General features: G+C 42.7%; 1 protein-coding gene across 1 annotated transcript in view; it reads left to right on the forward strand.

Moving 5' to 3' along the window:
• LOC129702349 (NALCN channel auxiliary factor 1-like) overlaps positions 1-20,118 on the forward strand; it is a 475,149-nt gene extending 455,031 nt beyond the window's left edge. The window contains exon 3 of the mRNA XM_055644110.1: positions 16,079-20,118. Coding sequence (XP_055500085.1) covers positions 16,079-16,383 — 305 coding nt within the window. The 3' untranslated portion in view covers positions 16,384-20,118. The remainder of the gene's footprint in view (positions 1-16,078) is intronic.
• The last annotated feature ends 3,022 nt before the right edge of the window (positions 20,119-23,140 follow it).

Consider the following 23,140-nt stretch of genomic DNA (forward strand, 5'->3'; position numbering starts at 1 on the left):
CAACAGTCTCGCCATCTTCCTGCATTGTTTTGTGGAATAAATGGCGTTGAAATGTAGCATTTGGCACCACCACATAATGACTATTCAATGCATCAACGGCTTTCTTATAGTCTTCCTTCATTCCGGTGTCAGGGAGTGTTTTAAACATTTCTTGAACTGCTGGCCCCGCGGTGGAGAAGCAACGCTCTCCACTGCGCCTTCTGCCCCAGCGTTCTCTCATCGAGAAAGAACCCTCGATTGTCTGCGTAGGCCTCCAATTCCTCCAGCCAAGCGTTCCCCTTCACGCTGATGGTACTCGCATCACCCGTCGGATCGAAGTGTGGAACTCCACGAGGTGCTAATAAATCAGCTCCAGTGACTGCCATTATGAAACCTTTATCTTATCTTTTTCCAGCTCATAGCCATGGATTCAGAATACAAAATATCCAAATTATCCTCGTTGCCAATGTCACATCTTCGCCTAAGATGTGGAATAATAATACTGACACAATATTTACAGGTTACATTCCTTTGCCTCTATCATCTTTATTATCTTCCCTGACCATGGCCTCCTGCCATGCCTTACACAACGTACACCTGATCTGATCTCCAAGTCAGCTGACACCATGGTCAAGATATTGCATATCATTATCATGACTCATCGCATGACAGGACCCTTTTAGATCAATATTTAATGTTGTATGTAGAAACAAGGAACTGCAGATGCTGCTTTACACAAGCAAGCACAGAGTGCTGGAGTAGCTCACAGGGTCAAGCAGCATCTCAGGAGAACATGGATAGGTGACTTTTCGAGTCGGGACCATTGATGAAATTACTGCTATCCACGTTCTCCTGAGATGGGTGCAGGGAACAGGCTTTAGCCCGGGATTAGGCTACAGACTAAAGTTAATTAGCAAACAATCACTTCAAAGCGGAGAGAGCTGGACAAAAAGAAGCTAAAGAACTGACAGATAGTCCTATGTAGGAAGGAACTACAGATGCTAGTTTAAATTGTCGACACAACATTTTGGAGTAACTCAACGGGTCAGACAGCATCTCTGGAGAAAAGGTATAGGTGATGTTTCGGGTCTATAACATGTGTTTCAGTTACATTCATTGGATGTAACATTAGGAAACACTATTTGTATGACAATTAGACATAACACATCTTGGATCAAGTGGTTAAAAGTTACTTTGGAATTTAATGCGCAGTAAAAATGCTGTCGAGGGGAAAAATGGCCTAGGGTTTCCATGTAACTTCCTTGCAGTAATTATACACCAGTTTCTTAAAGACACAGTTTGCCAGTTTCTTTGCATATGATACTCTATTAACCAGTGTAGCGTGCAATCTTTAGTATTTTTAGCCTGCAGTCACACAGGTAAATTTATAACTAATAAAAGACCTTCATTGTGAAAATCACGCAGGAAAAATAACTTTGTTATTGTGAGACTAAACTCTCTCGCCCCAACCCACACTTTCCCCATTGATCACATTGTTTTTATAGTACAATTTTCTATGACACAAGGTTTCTTCGGAATGTAACAATCACATTATAGAAAAAATAACTATTTTGGAATTGTTGAAATAACTAATTTGGAACAGTCTGAAGAAGGGTCTCGACCAGAAACGTTACCTATTCCTCCGCTTCATAAATGCTTCCTCACCCGCTGAGTTTCTCCAGCATTTTTTGTCTACCTACTATTTTGGACTAGTTAGATGCAGATCGCAGTTCTTCCCTGTATCTGAAATGAAAGCACTGGATAAACCCATTAGATCAGACTACAGCTACAGTATATAAAGACATTGCTGAGATAATATTGTGGTAGGTCACGGTGCATTTGTGCTGTCCAGTTCTAATACAAACAGAAAAGGACATTTGCCTAAAATTACTGCTCGATATTGAGACGTGATGGCTTCAATGTGCCTGCCAGAAGATGAGATTCTGTTCCTTGAGTTTAGGTTGGGTACCATTGAAACCATGTATGCAGTCACAGACAGAGAGATCAGACTGGGAATACAATGGAAATTTTAAGTGGCAGACCATTAAAAGCTTAGGGTCTTCTTCTTATCGAGTCAACACACAAGATTAGAAGTTGTTCAGCCAGAGCTGAACACAATTGTCGGCATCTGCATACAATGTTGTCTGTCTTGTTGCCTCTTGTGCTTCTTGTACGCGGTGGTGGAAAGATTGGTGCAAACAGGGCCGCGACGTGAACGCTCTTTCCTTGACCCCAATGCTTAGGGCTGCCCTTGTGGACTGAATAGATGTTACCCAGTGGGCATTTTATTTCACCATTATAGAGGAGAAGCCATCAGGAGCTGACAGGCACTTGAGGAGAAGGAGAGGTGTTCTCATTGAAACTTACACAGTTCTTACGGGGCTTGACAGTATAGAGGCAGTATATGTACATCTTTCCCCTGGTTAGATGGACTAGACCTTTTCAAAATAAGGACTCAACCAAATAAGTTGTGAAGAAATAAAATGAGAAGACATTTCTACATCGAGAGCTGGGTACATTTTTGGAATATTCTCCAAAGAAAGCCCCTGAAATATCAGTTGCTGAGTATTTTCAAGACAGACGTTTTTAGATGTTGAAGGAATCAAGGAATATGGCATTAGTGCGGGAGAGTTGCACTGAAGCAATGGTTTAACCATAGAACATAATCCCCTGTTTTGATCCAAAACGTCGACAGTACTTCTCCCACCGCAGATGCTGTTTGACCTGCTGAGTCCTTCCAATAGATTGTTTATTGCAGTAGATCAGCCATGACTTGATTGAATGTGGCTTAGACACAAGGGGCTGGAAGAACTACTCTTGCATCGACTTACAGGTATGTTCTAATGTTCTTGAAATCACTAAGTACTGGAAGGCGACCTGCAGTTTTTTTCCACTCTTCCCATGTGTTGACGTATATGCGTAAGCAATTATTTTTGTCTTCAGTACTTTTTCCACTCTGTTCTGATGGATGAGTTGTGGGGGAATAGTTTCAAGGACATTAGAAGCCTTCAGCCTATCTTCAAAAATGATGTGCGTACCTGAAGAGTCAGTGTTACTCGGTTCATAGGGATTCCCAAAGATCCTATTGCGAGCAAGATAGTCCATTCGACGAAAAATATGTTGTAGGGTCATGGGCAGAGTCATGGGAAATCTTCGGCCCCATTTCCGTAACCAGTTTCCGTCTCCGCACCAAAGATCCCATAGTGGAGCAAAGATACTAGTGCGGAGATGGAAGCCGGTTACGGAAACATCCTCGTAAAAATCAAAGATCTTTGGTAAAAATCTTCTCCTCATTTTCTTTCTGCCTCTCTGCCTCACAAGAAATATATCTGTGTGTGTTATATGATTATATACATCTATATCACATTAATTAATGTGTGTATGTGTGTTCTTTCCTACCCAATCTAATCAGTTGTATGGTCGCTGAATAAAATCAGCCTTAAGTTATACATAATTTGTTAATTTTGCTCAAAACAAATTTAATTTTGTTAAATACTTCATTTGGATAACCCCACTATTACAAACAGATCTCATTCCACTCTCTGGCTATTGGGAAGACCAGACCCATTTTATTGTTGAAAAGCAATTCCATAGACACAAAAAAACATTAAGGAATATTCCAAGAGTAGAGCAACTGGAATCTTCATATTGCTATTATTTTACCAAATACCGCAGTTGTGAACCATGTGATTAGATGAATTACAGAGTGCAAGTTTAATACAAACATCAACTAAAACACAGCACATGAGCCATTAAAAAAAATGTTTAAACATTTAAAAATATATATATATTTTAAAACATTAAAAAAAGAAAATTAACAGAATTATAATTTATTAACAGAAACTGTTCCCCCGCAACGTTGATTACACTGCGATCGGGATAACCAAAGTCGGATTGGGATTACTGAAATGGCCGAAGAAATGGCCCACGTTCCCCTCCGTTGCGTACTACTATATCCACTATAGGATCTTTGGGGATTCCTTAGTTGATCCTTCCAAGGAATGCTAACGTCACCCCTTCTCTTCCAACCTGTTAATTTGGCTCAACTGCGGTATTTCCAAGGTACACAAAAAAGCTAAAATAATAGCAATATGAAGATTCCAGTTGCTCTACTCTTGGAATGTTGCTTAATGTTTTTCGTGTCTATGGAATTGCTTTTCAACAATAAAATGGGTCTGGTCTTCCCAATAGCCAGAGAGTGGAATGAGATCTGTTTGTAATGGTGGGGTTATCCAAATGAAGTATTTAACAAAGTTAAATTTGTTTTGATGTCAGCTGATTTACATCGGATAAAAAAGGTGTCGCATTTTTGTGAACCTACAAACCTGTACGTCTTTGAAGTGTGGGAGGAATCCGAAGATCTCGGAGGAAATCCACGTAGGTCATGGGGAGAACGTACAAGCTCCACACAGACAGCACCCGTAGTCAGGATCGAACTCAGGTCTCTAGCGCTGTAAGGCAACAACTATACCACTGCACCACCGTGCCACCCCCAATTGCTATTTGCAATTGAAAGATTGTTTCAAAATAGAGCCTTCAGCCCACTGAGGTCACACTGTTAATCGATCGATCGATCACCTGTTACACCTGTTCTATGTTATCCCACTTTTGCATCCACCCTATACACTAGGGGTAATTTTGCAGAGGCCAATGAGTCGATAAACCCACACGACTTTGGGATGTGGGAGGAACTGGAGCACCCAGGGGTAACCTACATGGTCCCAGGGAGAATGTACAAACGTCACACAAACAGCAGTCGAGACCGGGAGCTGATCTGCATCTCTGGTGCTGTGATGCAGCAGCTCTACCAGCTGCACCACTGTGCCAGCCTATGCAGTGTAGTTGAGTTTGATGTATGAAGGTTACACACTGCCTGATACTGTAATGGGAGATAACCTAGAGTTCTGACACTAAAATGAATCCTCCCTCTGGAGAAGAGAAACAGATTTAATGGAGAAACAAGGAACAGCAGAACTTGGTTCACAAGAAAAGGCACAAAGTGCTGGAGTAGCAGATTGGGTCAGGCAGCATCTCTGGAGGAGATGGATAGATTACTTTTGTAGTGGAGAATTAATATTTCTCATGGAAGATTATTTGCTCATTACCTTAATTCCATATTGTCTGAGCTACTTCATGTCATGCAACCATGATCAAGAGCTTCAACCTGAGATGTTACCTCTTTTCTCTTTTCATTGATGTTGTCTGATGTTGAGTATTCTCAACATTTGTATATAAAATTGTGTATAAAATAAAGAGAGGAATAGATCTTGTAGACGCACAGATTCTCTTGCCCAGAATAGGTGAATCGAGGGCCAGATGACATAGGTTTAAGGTGAAGGGGAAAATATTTAATAGGGATCTGAGGGGTAACATTTTCACACAAAGGGTGGTGGGTGTATGGAACAAGCGGCCAGAGGAGGTATTTGGGGGCAGGGATTATCCCAACGTTTAAGAAACAGTTAGACAGGTACATGGATGGGACAGCTTTGGAGAGATATGGACCAAACACGGGCAGGTGGGACTAGTGTAGCCAATGGGACATGTTGGCCGGTGTGGGCAAGTTGGGCCAAAGGGCCTGTTTCCACGCTGTATCACTCTATGACTCTATGAATCTATTTGCTGAATTCATTACAGATTTCTATCTTCTGTAATTTTTAAAATTTTCAAATCTTCACTATGCATTTTTTTTTCTGGTTGGGTTATTAATTTATGCAAGAAAGCATTGCAAACTTTCATCATTCTGTTAATAACATTGAATATTTTACAGTTTTGATGGCCCAGAAATATCATGATCCACAGAATGTGGAAATTATGCTGAAACATTTGTGGGTTTTTAAGTTAGACTTCTCCATGCTAAGATGTACAAAATGTCCCAATTTGTGCTCAAGATGTCAGCAGCATAAAACGAGTGGGCGCAGCGGTAGAGTTACTGCCCTACAGCATCAGAGACGTGGCTTCAATCCTGTCTATGGGTGCTGTCTGTACGAAGTTTGTATGTTCTCCCCGTGACCTGCGTGGGTTTTCTCCAGGGTCTCTGGTTTCCTACCACACTCCAACGATGCACAGATTTGTAAGTTAATTGGCTTGGTATAAATAGAAATTGTCCCTAGTGTGTAGGATAGTGCTAGGGTGCGGGCATTGCTGGTCAGCGTGGACTCGGTGGGCCAAAGGGCCTTTTCCCGCGCAGCATCTCTAGACTTAAACTAAACTAAACTGAACTAAACTAAACTAAAGTGGAAATCAGCAAATATAATATGGACCTGATGAGAATTTGACAACTTACCTCTCACTTTATATTACTGATCATTAGATCACAGAAACATCCTGCTCAGAATAAAGTTATTTGACCATGTGCTTGTGCCAAGTCTTTGCAAGGGCAATCAGTTTAATCACATTCCCCTGCATCCTCACTCTAACCCACTATTTGTTCTCTCAATTATTAACCCAAGTCCCTTAGAAATCACTGCTTTCAGGAAAGACATTTCAGATTGTAACAACTGAGTATTGAAATATTCTTCCACATGTTGCTTCGGGCTCTTTGTCCATTGCTCATAGTCTGCGTTCTGGACTGCTTGGTGTTATGAAAATTAAATATTGAAGGAATTAAACCATCATTTATATGTACATTGTGTTTAAGGAAATTGAAATGTGAAAACTTTTCTCTTTCTTATTTTTTTCTTGCTATGAGATGAAATCACAGAATGCCTCAGTAATAAAAATGCAGACATTAATATTAATGAATTACTCAGATATGGGATTTAGGCACTTTGTATTCTGCCAACAATAAACGTAATTGAAAAAACACACTCATGCTGAACAGGCACAAATTCAAGAATCCCATTTCCTCCTGTTATTTAGCCAGGAGTGGAGTGAATGAGCTGGTTGGAGTTTGAGACTATATAACCAGAGAACTACACAAATGATCAAGGATAGTTATGCATTGTGATATTTCAGCATACAACAAGCATGCATAAACTTCTTCCAAGAAGGAATGTGGAACTCTACCATTACATCATGGTAACTGATGCCTAATCTTTCCAGGAAATACTTTCAAGATATAACACTAAGGAGGACACAAACAATCTTCCTGATAGTAGTGGCCAGAGGATCTGGGATGACAAAGGAACTGAAGGAAAACCACATTAGGCAGGAAATGGTGTTGGATAGACTGATGAGACTGAAGGCTCATAAATCCCCAGGGCCTGATGGTCTGCATCACAGGGTACTTAAGGAAGTGGCTCTAGAAATTGTGGATGCATTGATGATAATGTTCCAATGTTCTATAGACTCAGGATCAGCTCCTGTGGATTGGAGGGTAGCTAATGTTATCCCACTTTTTAAGAAAGGCGGGAGAGAGAAAACAGGGAATTATAGACCAGTTAGCCTGACATTGGTAGTGGGGAAGATGCTGGAGTCAATTATAAAAGATGAGATAGCCGAACATTTGGATAGCAGTAACAGGATCGGTTCAATTTACGAAACATGGATTTACGAAGGGGAAATTATATAACCATATAACCATATAACAATTACAGCACGGAAACAGGCCATCTCGGCCCTACAAGTCCGTGCCGAACACTTATTTTCCCCTAGTCCCATCTACCTGCACTCAGAACATAACCCTCCATTCCTTTCCCATCCATATACCTATCCAATTTATTTTTAAATGATAAAATCAAACCTGTCTCCACCACTTCCACTGGAAGCTCATTCCACACAGCTACCACTCTCTGAGTAAAGACGTTCCCCCTCATGTTACCCCTAAACTTCTGTCCCTTAATTCTGAAGTAATGTCCTCTTGTTTGAATCTTCCCTACTCTCAATGGGAAAAGCTTATGCACGTCAACTCTGTCTATCCCTCTCATCATTTTAAAGATCATGCTTGACTAATCTTCTTGAATTTTTTGAAGGTGTAACTAGGAAAATGGACAAGGGAGAGCCAGTGGATGTAGTGTACCTGGACTTTCAGAAAGCATTTGATAAGGTCCCACATAGGAGATTAGTGGGCAAAATTAGGCACATGGTATTGGCGGTAGAGTGCTGACATGGATAGAGAAGTAGTTGGCAGACAGGAAACAAAGAATAGGGATTAACGGGTCCCTTTCAGAATGGCAGGCAGTGACTAGTGGGGTACCGCAAGGCTCGGTGCTGGGACCGCAGCTATTTACAATATACATCAATGATTTGGATGAAAGGATTCAAAGTAACATTAGCAAATTTGCAGATGACATAAAGCTGGGTGGTAGTGTGAACTGTGAGGAGGATGCTATGAGAATGCAGGGTGACTTGGACAGGTTGGGGGAGTGGGCAGATGCATGGCAGATGAAGTTTAACGCGATAAATATGAGGTTATGCACTTTGGTAGCAAAAACAGGAAGGTAGATTACTATCGAAATGGCGTCAAGTTGGGAAAAGGGGGAGTACAACGGGATCTGGGGGTCCTTGGACATCAGTCTATGAAAGTAAGCATGCAGGTACAGCAGGCAGTGAAGAAAGTGAATAGCATGTTGGCCTTTATAACAAGAGTAATTGAATATAGGAGCAAAGAGGTCCTTCTGCAGTTGTACAGAACCCTAGTGAGACCACACCTGGAGTATTGTATACAGTTTTGGTCCGCTAATTTGAGGAAGGACATTCTTGCTATTGAGGGAGTACAGCGTGGGTTTACAAGGTTAATTCCCGGGATGGAGGGACTGTCATATGCTGAGAGATTGGAGCAGCTGGGCTTGTACACTCTGGAGTTTAGAAGGATCATTGAAACATATAAGAGTGTTAAGGGCTTGGACACGCTAGAGGCAGGAAACATGTTCCCGATGTTGGGGGAGTCCAGAACCAGGGGCCACAGTTTAAGAATAAGGAGTAAGCCATTTAGAACGGAGACGAGGAAATACTTTTTCTCACAAAGAGTGGTGAGCCTGTGGAATTTTCTGCCTCTGAGGGTAGTGGAGGCAGGTTCTCTAGATGCTTTCAAGAGGGAGCTAGATAGGGCTCTTAAAAATAGCGGAGTCAGGGGCTATGGGGAGAAGGCAGGAACGGGGTACTGATTGGGGATGGTACACAAAAATGCTGGAGAAACTAAGCGAGTCCAGCAGCATCTATGGAACGAAGGAAATAGGTAACGTTTCGGGCCGAAACCCTTCTTCAAAGCGAAGGAAATAGGTAACGTTTCGGGCCGAAACCCTTCCTGATTGGGGATGATCAGCCATGATCACATTGAATGGCAGTGCTGGCCCGAAGGGCCGAATGGCCTACTCCTGCACCTATTGTCTATTGTCTATACTTCTGTGATCCACATACATTATAACTGTCTGAAGAAAGGTCTCGACCCGAAATATCACCCATTCCTTCTCTCCAGAGATGCTGCCTGTCCCGCTGAGTTACTACAGCTTTTTGTGTCTCTCTTTTGCATTATAACTTTAACAGGAATGGCAAAGTAATTGGTGAAAAGAATGTACGTGCTCATGCAGTGTATAATTATTTCTATTGTAGCTTCCTCTGACTGAGTCATTGATCACTAGTCACTCTAGAGCAGGAGCAACCCGTTATCATTCTAAATCTCTGTTCAGGTGATCACCAACAGCCGTGTATGTCTTACCATCCCTTACTTCCTTTTCCTTCTTTCCATACATTTGTTATAGCTCAGAACCACAAATTTCTGTAAAAGCAACAGAAATCTGCACAATCTTGTAACCCTTCGAGATGAACTGCCTTAAACCACCACTTTCAACGCTCTGGCATAATTTGTTTTGAGTAAACATTTCAAACTCTTGCTTCTTGCTTTAATTTGAAAAATCTCACCCTAATCCTTTAACTGTTAACATTTGTGTTTATGTACTTTGTACTTCTGAGCTCGTTTTAATGATTTGAAGATGCTGTTTGCACAGGGAAGAAAGCATTTTTGAATTTTGCTGATTTTTAATTCCCAAATTGGGTTTAATGCAACACCACCCTTTCAGTGAAAGCGCTTCTCACGCTATCACGGATGCCATTGGCATTAATTACCTTATCAAAAGAAAATTCATCATAAACATTTGGCACAATAAACATATTCAGCTAATTTTGCTCAGATGGAACAGTTCAATTCATTTAATCCCATTCCCTGCCTATCCCCTTTATCTACTAATAACATTATTTTGGTTTCAACATATTATTTGATTTTGCCCATATTGCCTTTCAGGGTTGTGTCCTGAACATAATCCTCTGTATCCAATTTATTTTCCTGAATAATGTTTTTCTTCCAGTTAATAGAAGTTTTACAATTATGTGAATGAGCTATTTACCTTTTCCACAGCTTTTCATTCACCATTTGATCTGTGGTATTTGTTTCAAACACCTACTTCACCACTTCTAACCTGTGCTTATTTTAATAATAGCCATGAGGGAATGTTCACATTTGACATTTTCACAAAAGTCTTAAGCAGTGAACATCTGTCCATCTTTAACCCAGCAGTCACAAGTTCACAAGTTATAGAAGTAGAATCAGGCTATTCGGCCCGTCGAGTCTACTCCGCCATTCAATCATGGCTGATCTCTGCCTCCTAATTCCATTCTCCTGCCTTCCTCCCTGACCCTTGACACCTGTTCTAACCAAGAACTTGTCTATCTCTGCCTTAAAAATACCCACTGACTTGGCCTCCACTGCCTTCTGTGGCAATGAGTTCCACGGATTAACTAACCTCTGATTAAAGAAGATCCTCCTTAATTCTGAATCTGGAATAATGGAAACTTTGGCTTTGCCCTAAAAATAAATCATAATATAGAAGTGAATAGGAAAGAATCAGTTGTTGCTCCTCATTTGTGTTGAATAATCTCACATTCCATCCACAACCCACTGTTTTGGGGTTGGTGGCTCTGCTTTTCCCTTCACCCCGTATGGGGTGAAGTTTGGCACTCTCCTGTTCCCAAGTGGTGCCGAAACTTCCGTTGCCTGACTGACTTGCTGTAGAAACGGCCAGCTCTTCTTGCACGGGGCCGTGGAGCCGTTGGGGCCCGAAGTGCTTCACGTGACTCTGGGTTTGAGAGCCGCTCGGAAAATGAACAATAGTTCTTAAATATCTGCAGGTGTACAGTATTTGTTCCCTATTCCAAAACCTGTTCAATGTATTTATCATTCTTTCTGTAAAAGGTTTCATGCCCTCTTCCTAAATTTAGTTTGTTTTAGTTTATTGTCACGTTAACTGAGGTACAGCGAAAAGCTTTTGTTGTGTACTATCTAGTCAGCAGAAAGACTACACATGATTACAATCAAACCGTCCACAGTGTACAGATACAGCATAAAGGGAATAACGGTTAGTGCTAAATAAAATCCAGTAAATTCTGATTAAAGATAGCCCAAGGGTCTCCCATGAGGTAGACGGTAGCTGAGGACTGCTGTCTAGTTGGTGAGAGGATGGTTTTGTATGCTAGTTTCAGTATTCAGTATTCCAACGTTCAGTATGCTAGAGCTACATTTTCTTATTCTGCACCTGGAATTACATATCGTATTGTATTCCTTATCTCTTGAAGGTTCCAGAGAGCGAGTAGCAAAGTTGACCCTGTCACTGTAGCATGAGTTTAAAGCCCCACTCCCACTTATGTGTCCTTGGCACGCTAATTACGCGACCTCGTGGTCGCGTTGAGGCGCGACGGTCCCGCGAAGGTCGCGCGCGACTTCATGCGCCCGCACAGCCGTCTGGTGCGCGTGACGTCATTTGAAGATGGACGCAAAATGCCGGAGTAACTCTGCAGGACCGGCAGCATCTCCGGAGAGAAGCAATGGGTGACATTTTGGGTCAAGACCCTTCTTTCAGACTGAAACGTCATCCATTCCTTCTCTCCAGAGATGCTGCTGGTCCCACTGAGTTACTCCAGCACTTTGAGTCTATCTTCGATTTTTCTTCGCCCTGTTCTGGGAGTAGAAGTGGGGCGTGAGCTCGGCGATTGTTTGCCTCTTTCTGCTGCTGTCGGAGGTGAGGCGTTGCGTCGAGCCAGTGTCCCACTTTGGTCGTCAGTTACGCGACAGGCCGGTGGCGCACAAAGATTACATTTGTTACAAAATTTTGGAACACCACGCAATACCGCGCACAACTCCATACCCCTCCGCGCTTTTCAGTGGGACCGGCCCAGTGCAGCCACACGATGCCCGTGCGCCTCAACGCGATGACGAGGCCGTGTAATTTGCATGCCAAGGACACGTAAGTGGGACAGGGCCTTAAGGCTATTACACTCAAAACATGGTTGTGGTTCCATGGATTTCAATTGGTGCTCTGGTTCTCAACTGTATCATCCTACCACAACCAGAGAGCAGTTGAACTAATGTCTACCACTTTGGTGACACTCGGACTATCCTTGATCGGACTTTACCTTGCACAGAGCTTTATTCCTTTATCATGTATTGATACACAGTAAGTGGCTCAATTGTAATCAGGTATTGTCTTTCTGCTGGTAAAATTGCTGGAGAAACTCAGCGGGTGCAGCAGCATCTATGGAGCGAAGGAAATAGGCGACGTTTCGGGCCGAAACCCTTCTTCAGACTGATCAATTGTCTTTCCGCTGACTGGATAGCACGCAACAAAAGCTTTTCTCTGTACCTCGGTACACGTGACAATAAACTAAACTGAACTGAAATCTGAAATGCCTTCACCCTTTGTGTGAAAAAGTTACCCCTCAGATTCCTATTAAATCTTTTCCCCTTCACCTTAAACCTATGTCCTCTGGTGCTCGATTCATCTACTCTGGGCAAGAGACTCTGTTCACCTACCCGATCTATTCCTCCCATGATTTTAGACATGAAAGTAACTTCTTTAAATTAGTTTAATTTCTGAATCATTTGTATTTTACCCCCAAACTTGAATCAATTATTATCGTGTTGTAGTTTCTCAGCTATCAATTCTTTCATTAACAGATTTCAATAATCATTTAATCTGCATGTTATTGTATTAGACTGAGGATACACATACATGCACACGTCTGTTGTTCAAATCCATGGTCCATACATCGGGAATTGATAACATTTGCTTTGTTTACACAGTACTCGTTGTAGTTTAGGAAATACAGTATCTGCACAATTGAAAATTACATCTGTGTGTCATTAAAACCATTACTAAATAAGACATTGACCACAACTGTCACCAGAAGAGTAAATTATGGAATGCTTGAGTGCATCTGAATGTTCAATAAAATACTTTAGTCAATAACATGAAATCCCATTCATAGAACAGTACTTGCAATCTATTAAAAATATCTTTATTTCAAAATGTGAAAAATTGAATTTTTTTGCACACCTTATTTTCCCAAAATGGTGAGAAACAGATATCACACAAATATCTTGTGCCTTACTCGCCCCTTTAAATCACTGCCTCTCCCAATGTTTTACTTTCTCTCCAATCTTAACTGGCATCAAGAACACACTATGCATGTTTTAACCTATAGCCCTAAAAAATTGAGCAAACTCTACTGCATTCCATCTCCAGGGAAGCACCGTGGTGTAGCGGTAGAGTTGTTGCAGATCCAGACTGCAGATGCTGTTTGTATGGAGTTTGTATGTTCTGCCTGTGAGCGCATGGGTTTTCTCCGGGTGCTCTGGTTTCCTTCCACATTCCAAAAACGTGTTTGTAGATTGATTAGCTTCTGTGAATTGACCCTAGAGTGTAGGATAGAACTAATATGGGTGATTGTAGGTCGTTGCGAACTCTGCGCACCAAAGTGCCTATTTCCACAATGCATATCTAAACCAACCTAAACTAATCTCACAGCCTCAAAGCTTTCAAAGTTTTCAAGAGTCTTTATTGTCACATGTACCAATTAAGGTACAGTGATATTCATATTACCATACAGCCATAAATTAAAAAAAGGCAACAAGCCACACCACTACATAAAAGTTAACATAAACATCCACCACAGTGGATTCCCCACATTCCTCACTGTGATGGAAGGCAAAAATGTCCAATCATCTTCCTCTTTATTCTCCCGTGGTCGGGGCAGTCGAACCGTCCGTCGGGGCTATCGAAGCTCCCGCAGCCGGCGATCAAAGCTCCTGCGGCTTGGAGTTCCAGAAATGGGTCTCTGACCAGAGACCGCGAGCTCTGTGATGTTAAGTCCACAAGCACCCACGGTTGGAGCTCCAAGATCGATCCCTGGCAAAGGGATCGTGGGCTCCGCAATGTTAAAGTCCCATAGGGTCCCCACGGTGGAGCTCTCAAAAGTCGGTCTCAAGCAAAAGCCGCCAACTCCTCGAAGTTAGGCCGCAGTGTGGACGGAGATACGATACGGAAAAAAAAAAAAAAATCGCATCTCCGTCGAGATAAGAGATTAGCAATAGTTTCTCCCAATACCCCCTCCCCCCACATAAAACAAGTTAAAGAACACTAAAATACATTTAACGCATACTATTAAAACACAAAGAAGGAAGGGACAGACAGACCATTGGCGAGGCAGCCATTGCTGGCGCCACCCAGTGGTCTGGTCTGACTTTGTGATGCACCATTGTCAAGTCCCCTATTATGTATTCCTGCCTTTCCATAGAATTTCACAGCTGACATTAATGCTGATGAACCATGGATTGCAAGGTTTCAGGCCGAAACCCTTCTTTGGCCCGAAACGTTGCCTATTTCCTTCAGTATGAGTGTGTGAAAGGAGATAGCCATCAGTATGAAAGGAGATAGCCAAACCCTGTGCCTTTCCTCATTTCCATGCACCTACCTTGCAATTGCATTGAGAGCATTTCTTTAATGATCTGTTGGCCTCTGGTTGTGTCCCAACAGTAATGATGTAGCAGAACTGTCAGGGTCCAAGAGGTTCTATTTTAACGGACTAATCCATGAAAATCTCCCCAATGTGTTTTTAAATAATCGCCAACCAAGATAATTTCAGTATTAATGCGACAAGCAGCATTCAGCACACAAATAAGGGTACAATCCAAACCTCTGTGCATATCACCATTCTGCTTATGACAACATTTTCCATTGTACGTACATATATAAACTGTCCTTCCAATTCTGGTGGTTAATCCATCTCTTCCTTCCATATGATGCTAAACAGGTCCTATCCTTCAAGGTGCCCCTGAACTCCGCTTTGCATTTCAGTTCCTCCTTTGAAACTTAACCAACTATTCTTTCCTGTACCTCTTCTTACTTTGCCATTTCCATACATTCCTATGTTTAGCTTGCTTATAATTTAGATCTTGCCTTGTTGTTTTCAATACACGTCTAGTGTGCGTGTGAGAAAATGACCTTTCATCCCCAATGTTCTTCTGCATCCACTGGCGATCTGTGTTGAGTTAGCTGCTCTCAGCCAGGATAGTGGAATAGACGTTACTGCTTCATTCAAAGGAACTTGGCTAGGAAATGGCAAAGAAAACCTGATGCCAGTTCCAACCTCTGATCTCTGATACATGATCCATGTACATTTTGGAATGGGACTCCAATGCATTGCTCTCTACAATGAAATTATATGTTGGCAGTAGGCTCCTGATGTTCCTTTCCACCATGTGCCAGATTATTAGTCAGATGGAGCACAGCCACAGAGTTAGTTTGAACGTGTGGTGTCGGTTGGCCACTGAGAGCTGCCTCGCTCAACCTCGTGGGCAAAAAGCCTGGCAATGCTGCGGCAATGCCCTTCAGCTTTGGATGCTTCATCGTGGTCCAACATACCAGAGGTCCAACACTGGCAAGATCCACAATGTAGAAGCAGCCTTAAGAATCCATTAAGAATTGGTCCGGAATGGAAAACAAACCACTTGGCTATCTTGCTGGAGATACTCAGCGGGTGTAACAGCATCTATGGAGCAAAGGAAATAGGCAACGTTTCGGGCCGAAGAAGGGTTTCGGCCCGAAACGTTGCCTATTTTTCTTCGCTCCATAGATGATGCCGCACCCGCAAAGTTTCTCCAGCACTTTTGTCTACCTTCAATTTTCCAGCATCTGCAGTTCCTTCTTAAACACTTGGCTATCATGTCTGTTTTGCTCTATGTTCTGGCCCTTGGCCTCAGGATGCAATGATGGTCAAAGCTTTGTCAACTCAAAACTCAGTCAACCACAAAGTAAGTCAATATATTGGAAGAAAGAAATGCCATATTCTATATTGTTTCTGATCCAGTTCTTTGCTATTTTTTGTACCACAGGGCTACTAGAAAACCATTTAACCAATGCCGAGCCAGAATGCTGTGATGTCAGATGGAACACCTGTGATCTATCCTCGGATAAAGGTTACAACATATCTACCAAATCCATGGACTCCGTGTTGCATCATAAGTCTTCACTGCCTGTCTCAGCAGCACCTCGACAGTGTAACAGCAGACTCAAGCTGTGTGTTTTGGTATTAATTCTCCTACACACTGTGGTGACATTTTCTGGGTTTCAGAACAATGACAGAGTTGGCATGGAGGCAGTAAGTGCACTGGATGACAGTTCTGCAAGTGAAGAGTAAAAAAAGATGTCTTCTTCCTTTCTTTTTTGTTTCAAGAGTTCGTACAGGGCCATGGTACTGAACAGCGAAGAAGCTAAAGGAGTTTTCAGAGAACCATCCAAGCAAAGAGCGGGGCTGCAGGCAGCCATGAGTTTGAGAAGAAAATTAATCTGGCCATGGCAGATCCAGAAATGCTTATCTGCTCTGATGAGGATAGATGGTTTAAAATGTTAACTGATACGACAAGGGTAGAATTAATTTGGGAAAAGCATAGCTGTCTCTGGGACAGAAACTAGAAATAGACAGTGACTGTAACTCCATCTATTCCACATGCAACTAAGAAGGTTTAAGATGTATAGACACACTGAATTATTTCATTACAGGATGTTTTTCTTTTGCCTTCTCAATTTGTAAACAAGCTCAACTCCAATACGGTAGCCTTCAACAAGTTCTTGGTGGTGTCTATTCCTACAAACATGACTTAGTTGTCCCAGGGACAGATAGCAATAATCCTGTGCTTGAACCAAGTATGTTTTGCCTGTATAAGAATGTTGGATAAGTGTCTGAATCCCTGAATAGTGTACTTGCCCAAATAACTGGTCATACATCACCTCATGACCAAATCGATACTGCCCTGCCACTTTATTGATAACAACTAGTTAAAAACTGTTACTAACTGTCATGAGGAACACCAGCAAAGGAACGGTGAACTACCCAGTTGCAGGAAAGGTAGGCAGGCACTCTAAAACTGTAGATTGGTGGTCCGAGCAATTAATGCACCCTCCCGCTTACCAATGTATGTACAATGTGCTTCCTCGATTCTGAGCGAGCTGCTGGGCATGGATATCATGGCTACCCAACTCAAGACAATGAACCATCTGCCTGATAGTCTTGAAAGTAAACAGGTGACAGATACCTTAGGGACAGCTCATCACCTTAATACGAACGATAGGAGCATTAATGAAAGTGGGGATGGCATTGGAAGGTGGGGTTTCCATTTTTAAAAAAGACACCAAAGGATGTTTGAGTCCATTTTAGAATGATGTAGAAATAGATATATCTGTCCTACCTGCCGTCTGTAAAAGCCCAATAGAGCCAAATGGAATTCCAGTACAAGTTGATGCCAGAGTCAAATCATTGCAGGGGCGATCTATTCCCATGGCCCATAATGTGTGTCTTTGGAAGCAGTGCATGGACAAAAGTTACATGGCAGCAGCCAAATGAACTATTAACATACGAATGTAAGCTTTTATAAATAAAAATAATCATAGATAATAAAGGCAAAAACATAAGATTTTATAATACATTTTCAGTTAAACTGTTGTTTCTAATGTTGCATTAGATTCGTAAGAACCTATGATTCTACTCTGCCTGCACTTTTAGTGATTCTCTCCATTTGATTCAGGAAATTTGAAATAGGTATGAAATACCAGATGAAGGGCTAAAGCCCAGAGAGCAGGACATTGCCTAAGTTTTAAAGAGTAAGAGACAAAAAAGAAATATCCCCCAAAAAAGGCTGTGGTTTTAATATCCTTAAAATCAGTCATTCTCACGCCATTATCACGGGTCCCTTTAATTGATATCTCTTTGCTGTCAGTATGTTGGTGACAGGTTTAAACAACTTGGTTCAATTTTTAGAATGGATGGGCCTGCAACAGAAATCACAGATAAATAGTCAATCACAATGGATGTTTGGTGGAGAAATTCAAATGCATTACTGATGATTTCAATAGGTTGGAGGTTGCCATCGTGCAGCTGGCTTTGGGTAGCCATGGTGATCCTGGCTTGGACTTGCCGGCTTGTTCCCTGAATTGGGGATAGACATAAAGCACAGTATCGCTGGCTTGGAATAGCCTTGATGTTCCTGGTTTGCGATTAGCCATAACGTACTGGGCTTTGGACTAATCACAATGTACATGCTTGGCAGTGGGTATGGTGCAGCAGATTTTGGGGGTACCTATGATGCACCTGGCTTGGGTAGAGCCACAATGCACCTGATATGAGGGATTCTGATGGTCACTCTGGGGGTCAAAGTAGGAAATTGGCCTCTCCTCCAATATTGGCATCCCTCACCTAGAAAAGCAAAAAAAAAATGTTCTCCCATTTTGTCTTCATTCATTTCTGAAGGAGTTCACAAAATTAATGCACAACCAAATGCAGATTTGTTGTCATCGAGGACAGCTATAAACGAACACTAAAGTGAAATGTCTTGTAATAGCAGAATTATATCATTATTTTATCAGGGAGCTGCAGGTTCAAGCTTCTATTTCCTGCACAGCAGAGGGTACAATATGTCAAAGCAGATCAATTGATGTCATTGTGTTTTGGATGAAAATTTTGTGCCATTAATAGATAGCAAATGGAAGCAGTAACAGGAACCAGATTCTTCATAGTAACCTTGGCAATCCATAATTCTAATAAATGACTCTTATTGTTTGTCTGGCATGAAATAAACTCACCCACCTTATTTTAGGGGGAGATCTTTTGTGTCACTAAATTGGCACCTGATGCCCACCTTTATTTGATAAAGCACCATCTTTCTCTAAATCCTGCCCAGGCAGCACAAATGGGGATGCTGAATGCCAAATACATGTGAGCAAAAGTGAAACTGTGGTATCCCTGCAGAGAAGACCATTCTGGATGATAGCACTGACTTTATCCATAACTGTCTAACTGCAAGAGAATGAATGACAGAGGCAAGCGTAGACACAGAAATACTGCTACATTGTGCATTTGCTGTCAACAGCCGTGGAAACTTAGAGAGATAGAAAAATAGGTGCAGGAGTAGGCCATTCGGCCCTTCAAGCCGGCACCGCCAATCAATATGATCATGGCTGATCATCTAAAGTCAATACCTCCTTTTTCCCCATATCCCTTGATTCATTTAACCCTAAGAGCTAAATCTAACTATCTCTTGAAAAGGTGCAACAAATTGGCCTCCACTGCTATCTGTGGCAGAGAATTCCACAGATTCACAACTCTCTGGGTGAAGACAATTTTCTTCATGTCAGTCCTAAATGGCCGACCCCTTATTCTTACACTGTGACCCCTGGTTCTTTGCAATCGTCTTTCAAAACAGTCATTAATGTTTCTTCTATCTTCCTTTTTCTCTCTTGGGACATTTGTTTTCCATCGTATCTTTTCTATCATTGCCACATGAGCCTGCCCCTTAACTTTCTCCCTCTCAGCTACTTTCACCCCATCTCCCAACTTTCACCCAAATGCTCCCTACTGCCTTGCTCTTCTGCTGTAATCCTAGCCTTAATTATATCTTGGATCAGCTGTCAACCATGCTCTAACACTTTGTCAACCTCCCTGTGGACTCATTAGAACATAGAACAGTACAGCATAGAAAGAGGCCCTTCAGGCCACAATGTTGAGGCCGAACCTGATACCAAGTAAAATAAATCTTCTTTCCTTAACATGATCCATATTGCTCTATGTGCTTATCCAAAAATCTCTTCAATGGATAACCTATGCATAACATCTGATAATATCTTTCAGGCCACACACATTGTGGATGACCACTGACTTTGAGACATTGACTGAAAATTTGTTATTGAGGGAAATGTCCTTGTGCTTTCAAGCCTGAATACTCGACCATGTCAGGTTCATGCATAGGAAGGAACTGCAGATGCTGGTTTATACCGAAGATAGACAAAAAATGCTGCAGTAACTCAATGGGTCAGGCCGCATCTCTGAGGGAAAGGAAGAGGTGGCTTTTCGGGTTGGAACCTTTCTTCGGACTGAAAGATAGAGAAGGTCCGGCAACAGATTACCTCAGAGAAGGGTGGAGTGCATTTTTGCCTAAGGAACATGTACTAATGACAGGGATACAAGGATATGAACAGTGTAACACTTAGGGTGGGGAGGCGGTGAGGGGGTTGAGGAAAGAGTGGGGGGGGGGGGGGGGGGGGGGGGGGGGGGGGGGGGGGGGGGGTAAAGATATACAGGAGTTACTTGGTTAGATAATTCAATATTCATACCACTGGGGTGTAAGCTTCCCAAGCAAGATATGAGGTGCTGTTCCTCCGATTTGGTTGTGACCTCACTCTGACAGTGGAGGAGGTCCAGGATAGAATGGGACAGTGTGGGAATGGGAGGGGGAGTTTCAGGTTCATGTCAGGTTTATGCTCTTTCAAGGCATTTGAGTTCAGTCTGCACAGGTTCATGTCAGGTTTATGCTCTTTCAAGGCATTTGAGTTCAGTCTGCACTGTGTTATGCGTAGTATTTTACCCAGGTCATATGATAAAAATAGAAAATGCTGTAAACACTCAGTGGGTCAAGAAGCATATGTGGAAATAGAAATGGATTCCAGGTCCAGGCTACTTTGTCAGTACTGGGTATGAGAGTTACTCTTAAGTCGAAACCAATGTGCTGGAGGAACTGTGGAGGGATGTTGTCTGTCCCGCTGAGTTCATCCAGCTTAGAACATTGAAAAAAGTACAGCACAGGAACAGGCCTTTCGGTCCACAATATCTGTGCCAAACATGATGCCAAGATAAACTAATCCATCACGATCCATATCCCTCCATTCCCTGCATATCCATGTGACTGTGGTTTTGCCGAAGATTCCAGCATCTGCATTCTATTGTTTCTCCACAGTTCGTTTTAAGTTGCAGAATGCATGGCAGACAGATGGATAGAATCAAGGGAATATTTCTAATAGGGTGAAGCCAGGATCGCCACAGGGGGAAGCTATAGATTAATCTATTTGGTTGATAAGTTAATAACAACAATTAGAGAGCAAAGCTATTAACAAAGGAATATAAAATATGTGAAATATAGAGCTGTAGGAAATGCCCAGCAGATCAGGCTGTGTTAGAGCAGAGACAAAACATAAGCCAATATTACAGAGGGGAGACCTATTGTAGAGTTTACTATCTCCAATGAGAAATGTACTTGAATTTGTAGAATTGTTCATTCCGAATCTAATCCTCTCTCCCTAGTCTGGTATAGTCAAACACTAATGCCCCTGTCCCACTTGGGAAACCTGAACGGAAACCTCTGGAGACTTTGCGCCCCACCCAAGGTTTCCGTGCGGTTCCCGGAGGTTGCAGGTGATTGCCGGAGGTTGCAGGTAGTGGAAGCAGGTAGGGAGACTGACAAGAACCGCACGGAAACCTTGGGTGGGGCACAAAGTCTCCAGAGGTTTCCGTTCAGGTTTCCTAAGTGGGACAGGGGCATTAGTCAAACTCTGGTGTCCAAACCTTCCTTTCTTTGTACAAACAGCAAGGATGGTCGCAGATCCACTCCCGCAAGTCTACAATAGCTCGAGCAAACAGAACAGAAGTCAAGAGCAACCGACACGCCCAAACGAATTACCCACCCTCTTACACCCACCCCTATACAGAGGTGGCAACAATATTGGCGTGCAAATACAGGGGAGGTGCAACTCCTACAGGCCCAATCACCGATCCCGGTGGGCAAACACATAGCGTGACAGTTCTTATAACCAATCAATAAACAGCCAACCATGTCATCTCTGGGTGCCGGCCCTACCACCCACCAAATGGAGCTCAGGGCCTGGCAGACATTGACGCCATCAGAGACAACAACCTGGCTGCTCAACACCCGGCTTGAGATATAACTATTCCTTTAGCTTATGTTTTATTCGCAAGAAGAAGAAGAAGAATAAACAGTATTTACAAACATCTTACTGCACGGCACCAAAGTAGATACATCTCTACAACTTCAGGAAACATGCCATTAAGGGCATCCAATCACAGGTATTGTGGAGCAAACAGAAACAAAGTAGAACACAGTATATATAACCATCAAACTCTCTTCAACAATCGCAGGTCCAGGAATAGCTACAGTGCCTTGGAACACCTGCAGAATCCCATACTCTGTGGCAGCAAGCTGGTCACACCTGGAGTATTATGTACAGTTTTGGTCTCCTAATCTGAGGAAAGACATTCTTGCCATAGAGGGAGTTCAGAGAAGGTTCACCAGACTGATTCCTGGGATGGCAGGACTTTCGTATCAAGTAAGACTGGATAGACTCGGCTTGTACTCGCTAGAATTTAGAAGATTGAGGGGGGATCTTATAGAAACTTACAAAATTCTTAAGGGGTTGGACAGGCTAGATGAAGGAAGATTGTTCCCGATGTTGGGGAAGTCCAGGACAAGGGGTCACAGTTTAAGGATAAGGGACCGAGATGAGAAAAACATTTTTCACACAGAGAGTGGTAAATCTCTGGAATTCTCTGCCACAGAAGGTATTTGAGGCCAGTGTATTGGCTATATTTAAGAGGGAGTTACATGTGGCCCTTGTGGCAAAAGGGATCAAGGGGTATGGAGAGAAGGCAGGTACAGGATACTGAGTTGGATGATCAGCCATGATCATATTGAATGGCAGTGCAGGCTCGAAGGGCCAAATGGCCTACTCCTGCACCTATTTTCTATGTTTCTATGTTTCTATGTCACAAGAGCTCAAGAGTTTGCAACCTCTGCAAACCCCCAGACTTATGCCCCTGTCCCACTTAGGAAAGCTGAACGGAAACCTCTGGAGACTTTGCGTCCCACCCAAGGTTTCCGTGCGGTTCCCGGAGGTTCCCGGAGGTTCCCGGAGGTTTTTGTCAGTCTCCCTTGCAGCTTCCACTGGCAGCAGGCTCCGGAGACTGAGCTGCAACCTCCGGGAACCGCACGGAAACCCTGGGTGGGCTCCAAAGTCTCCAGAGGTTTCCGTTCAGCTTTCCTAAGTGGGACACGGGCATTAGTGTCACAAGTCTGTCACGTGGTTCTCCAGCAGCACTTTGCAAAGCATTGTCACTT

Source organism: Leucoraja erinacea, chromosome 12, assembly GCF_028641065.1.
Source record: "Leucoraja erinacea ecotype New England chromosome 12, Leri_hhj_1, whole genome shotgun sequence".
Taxonomy (NCBI): domain Eukaryota; kingdom Metazoa; phylum Chordata; class Chondrichthyes; order Rajiformes; family Rajidae; genus Leucoraja; species Leucoraja erinaceus.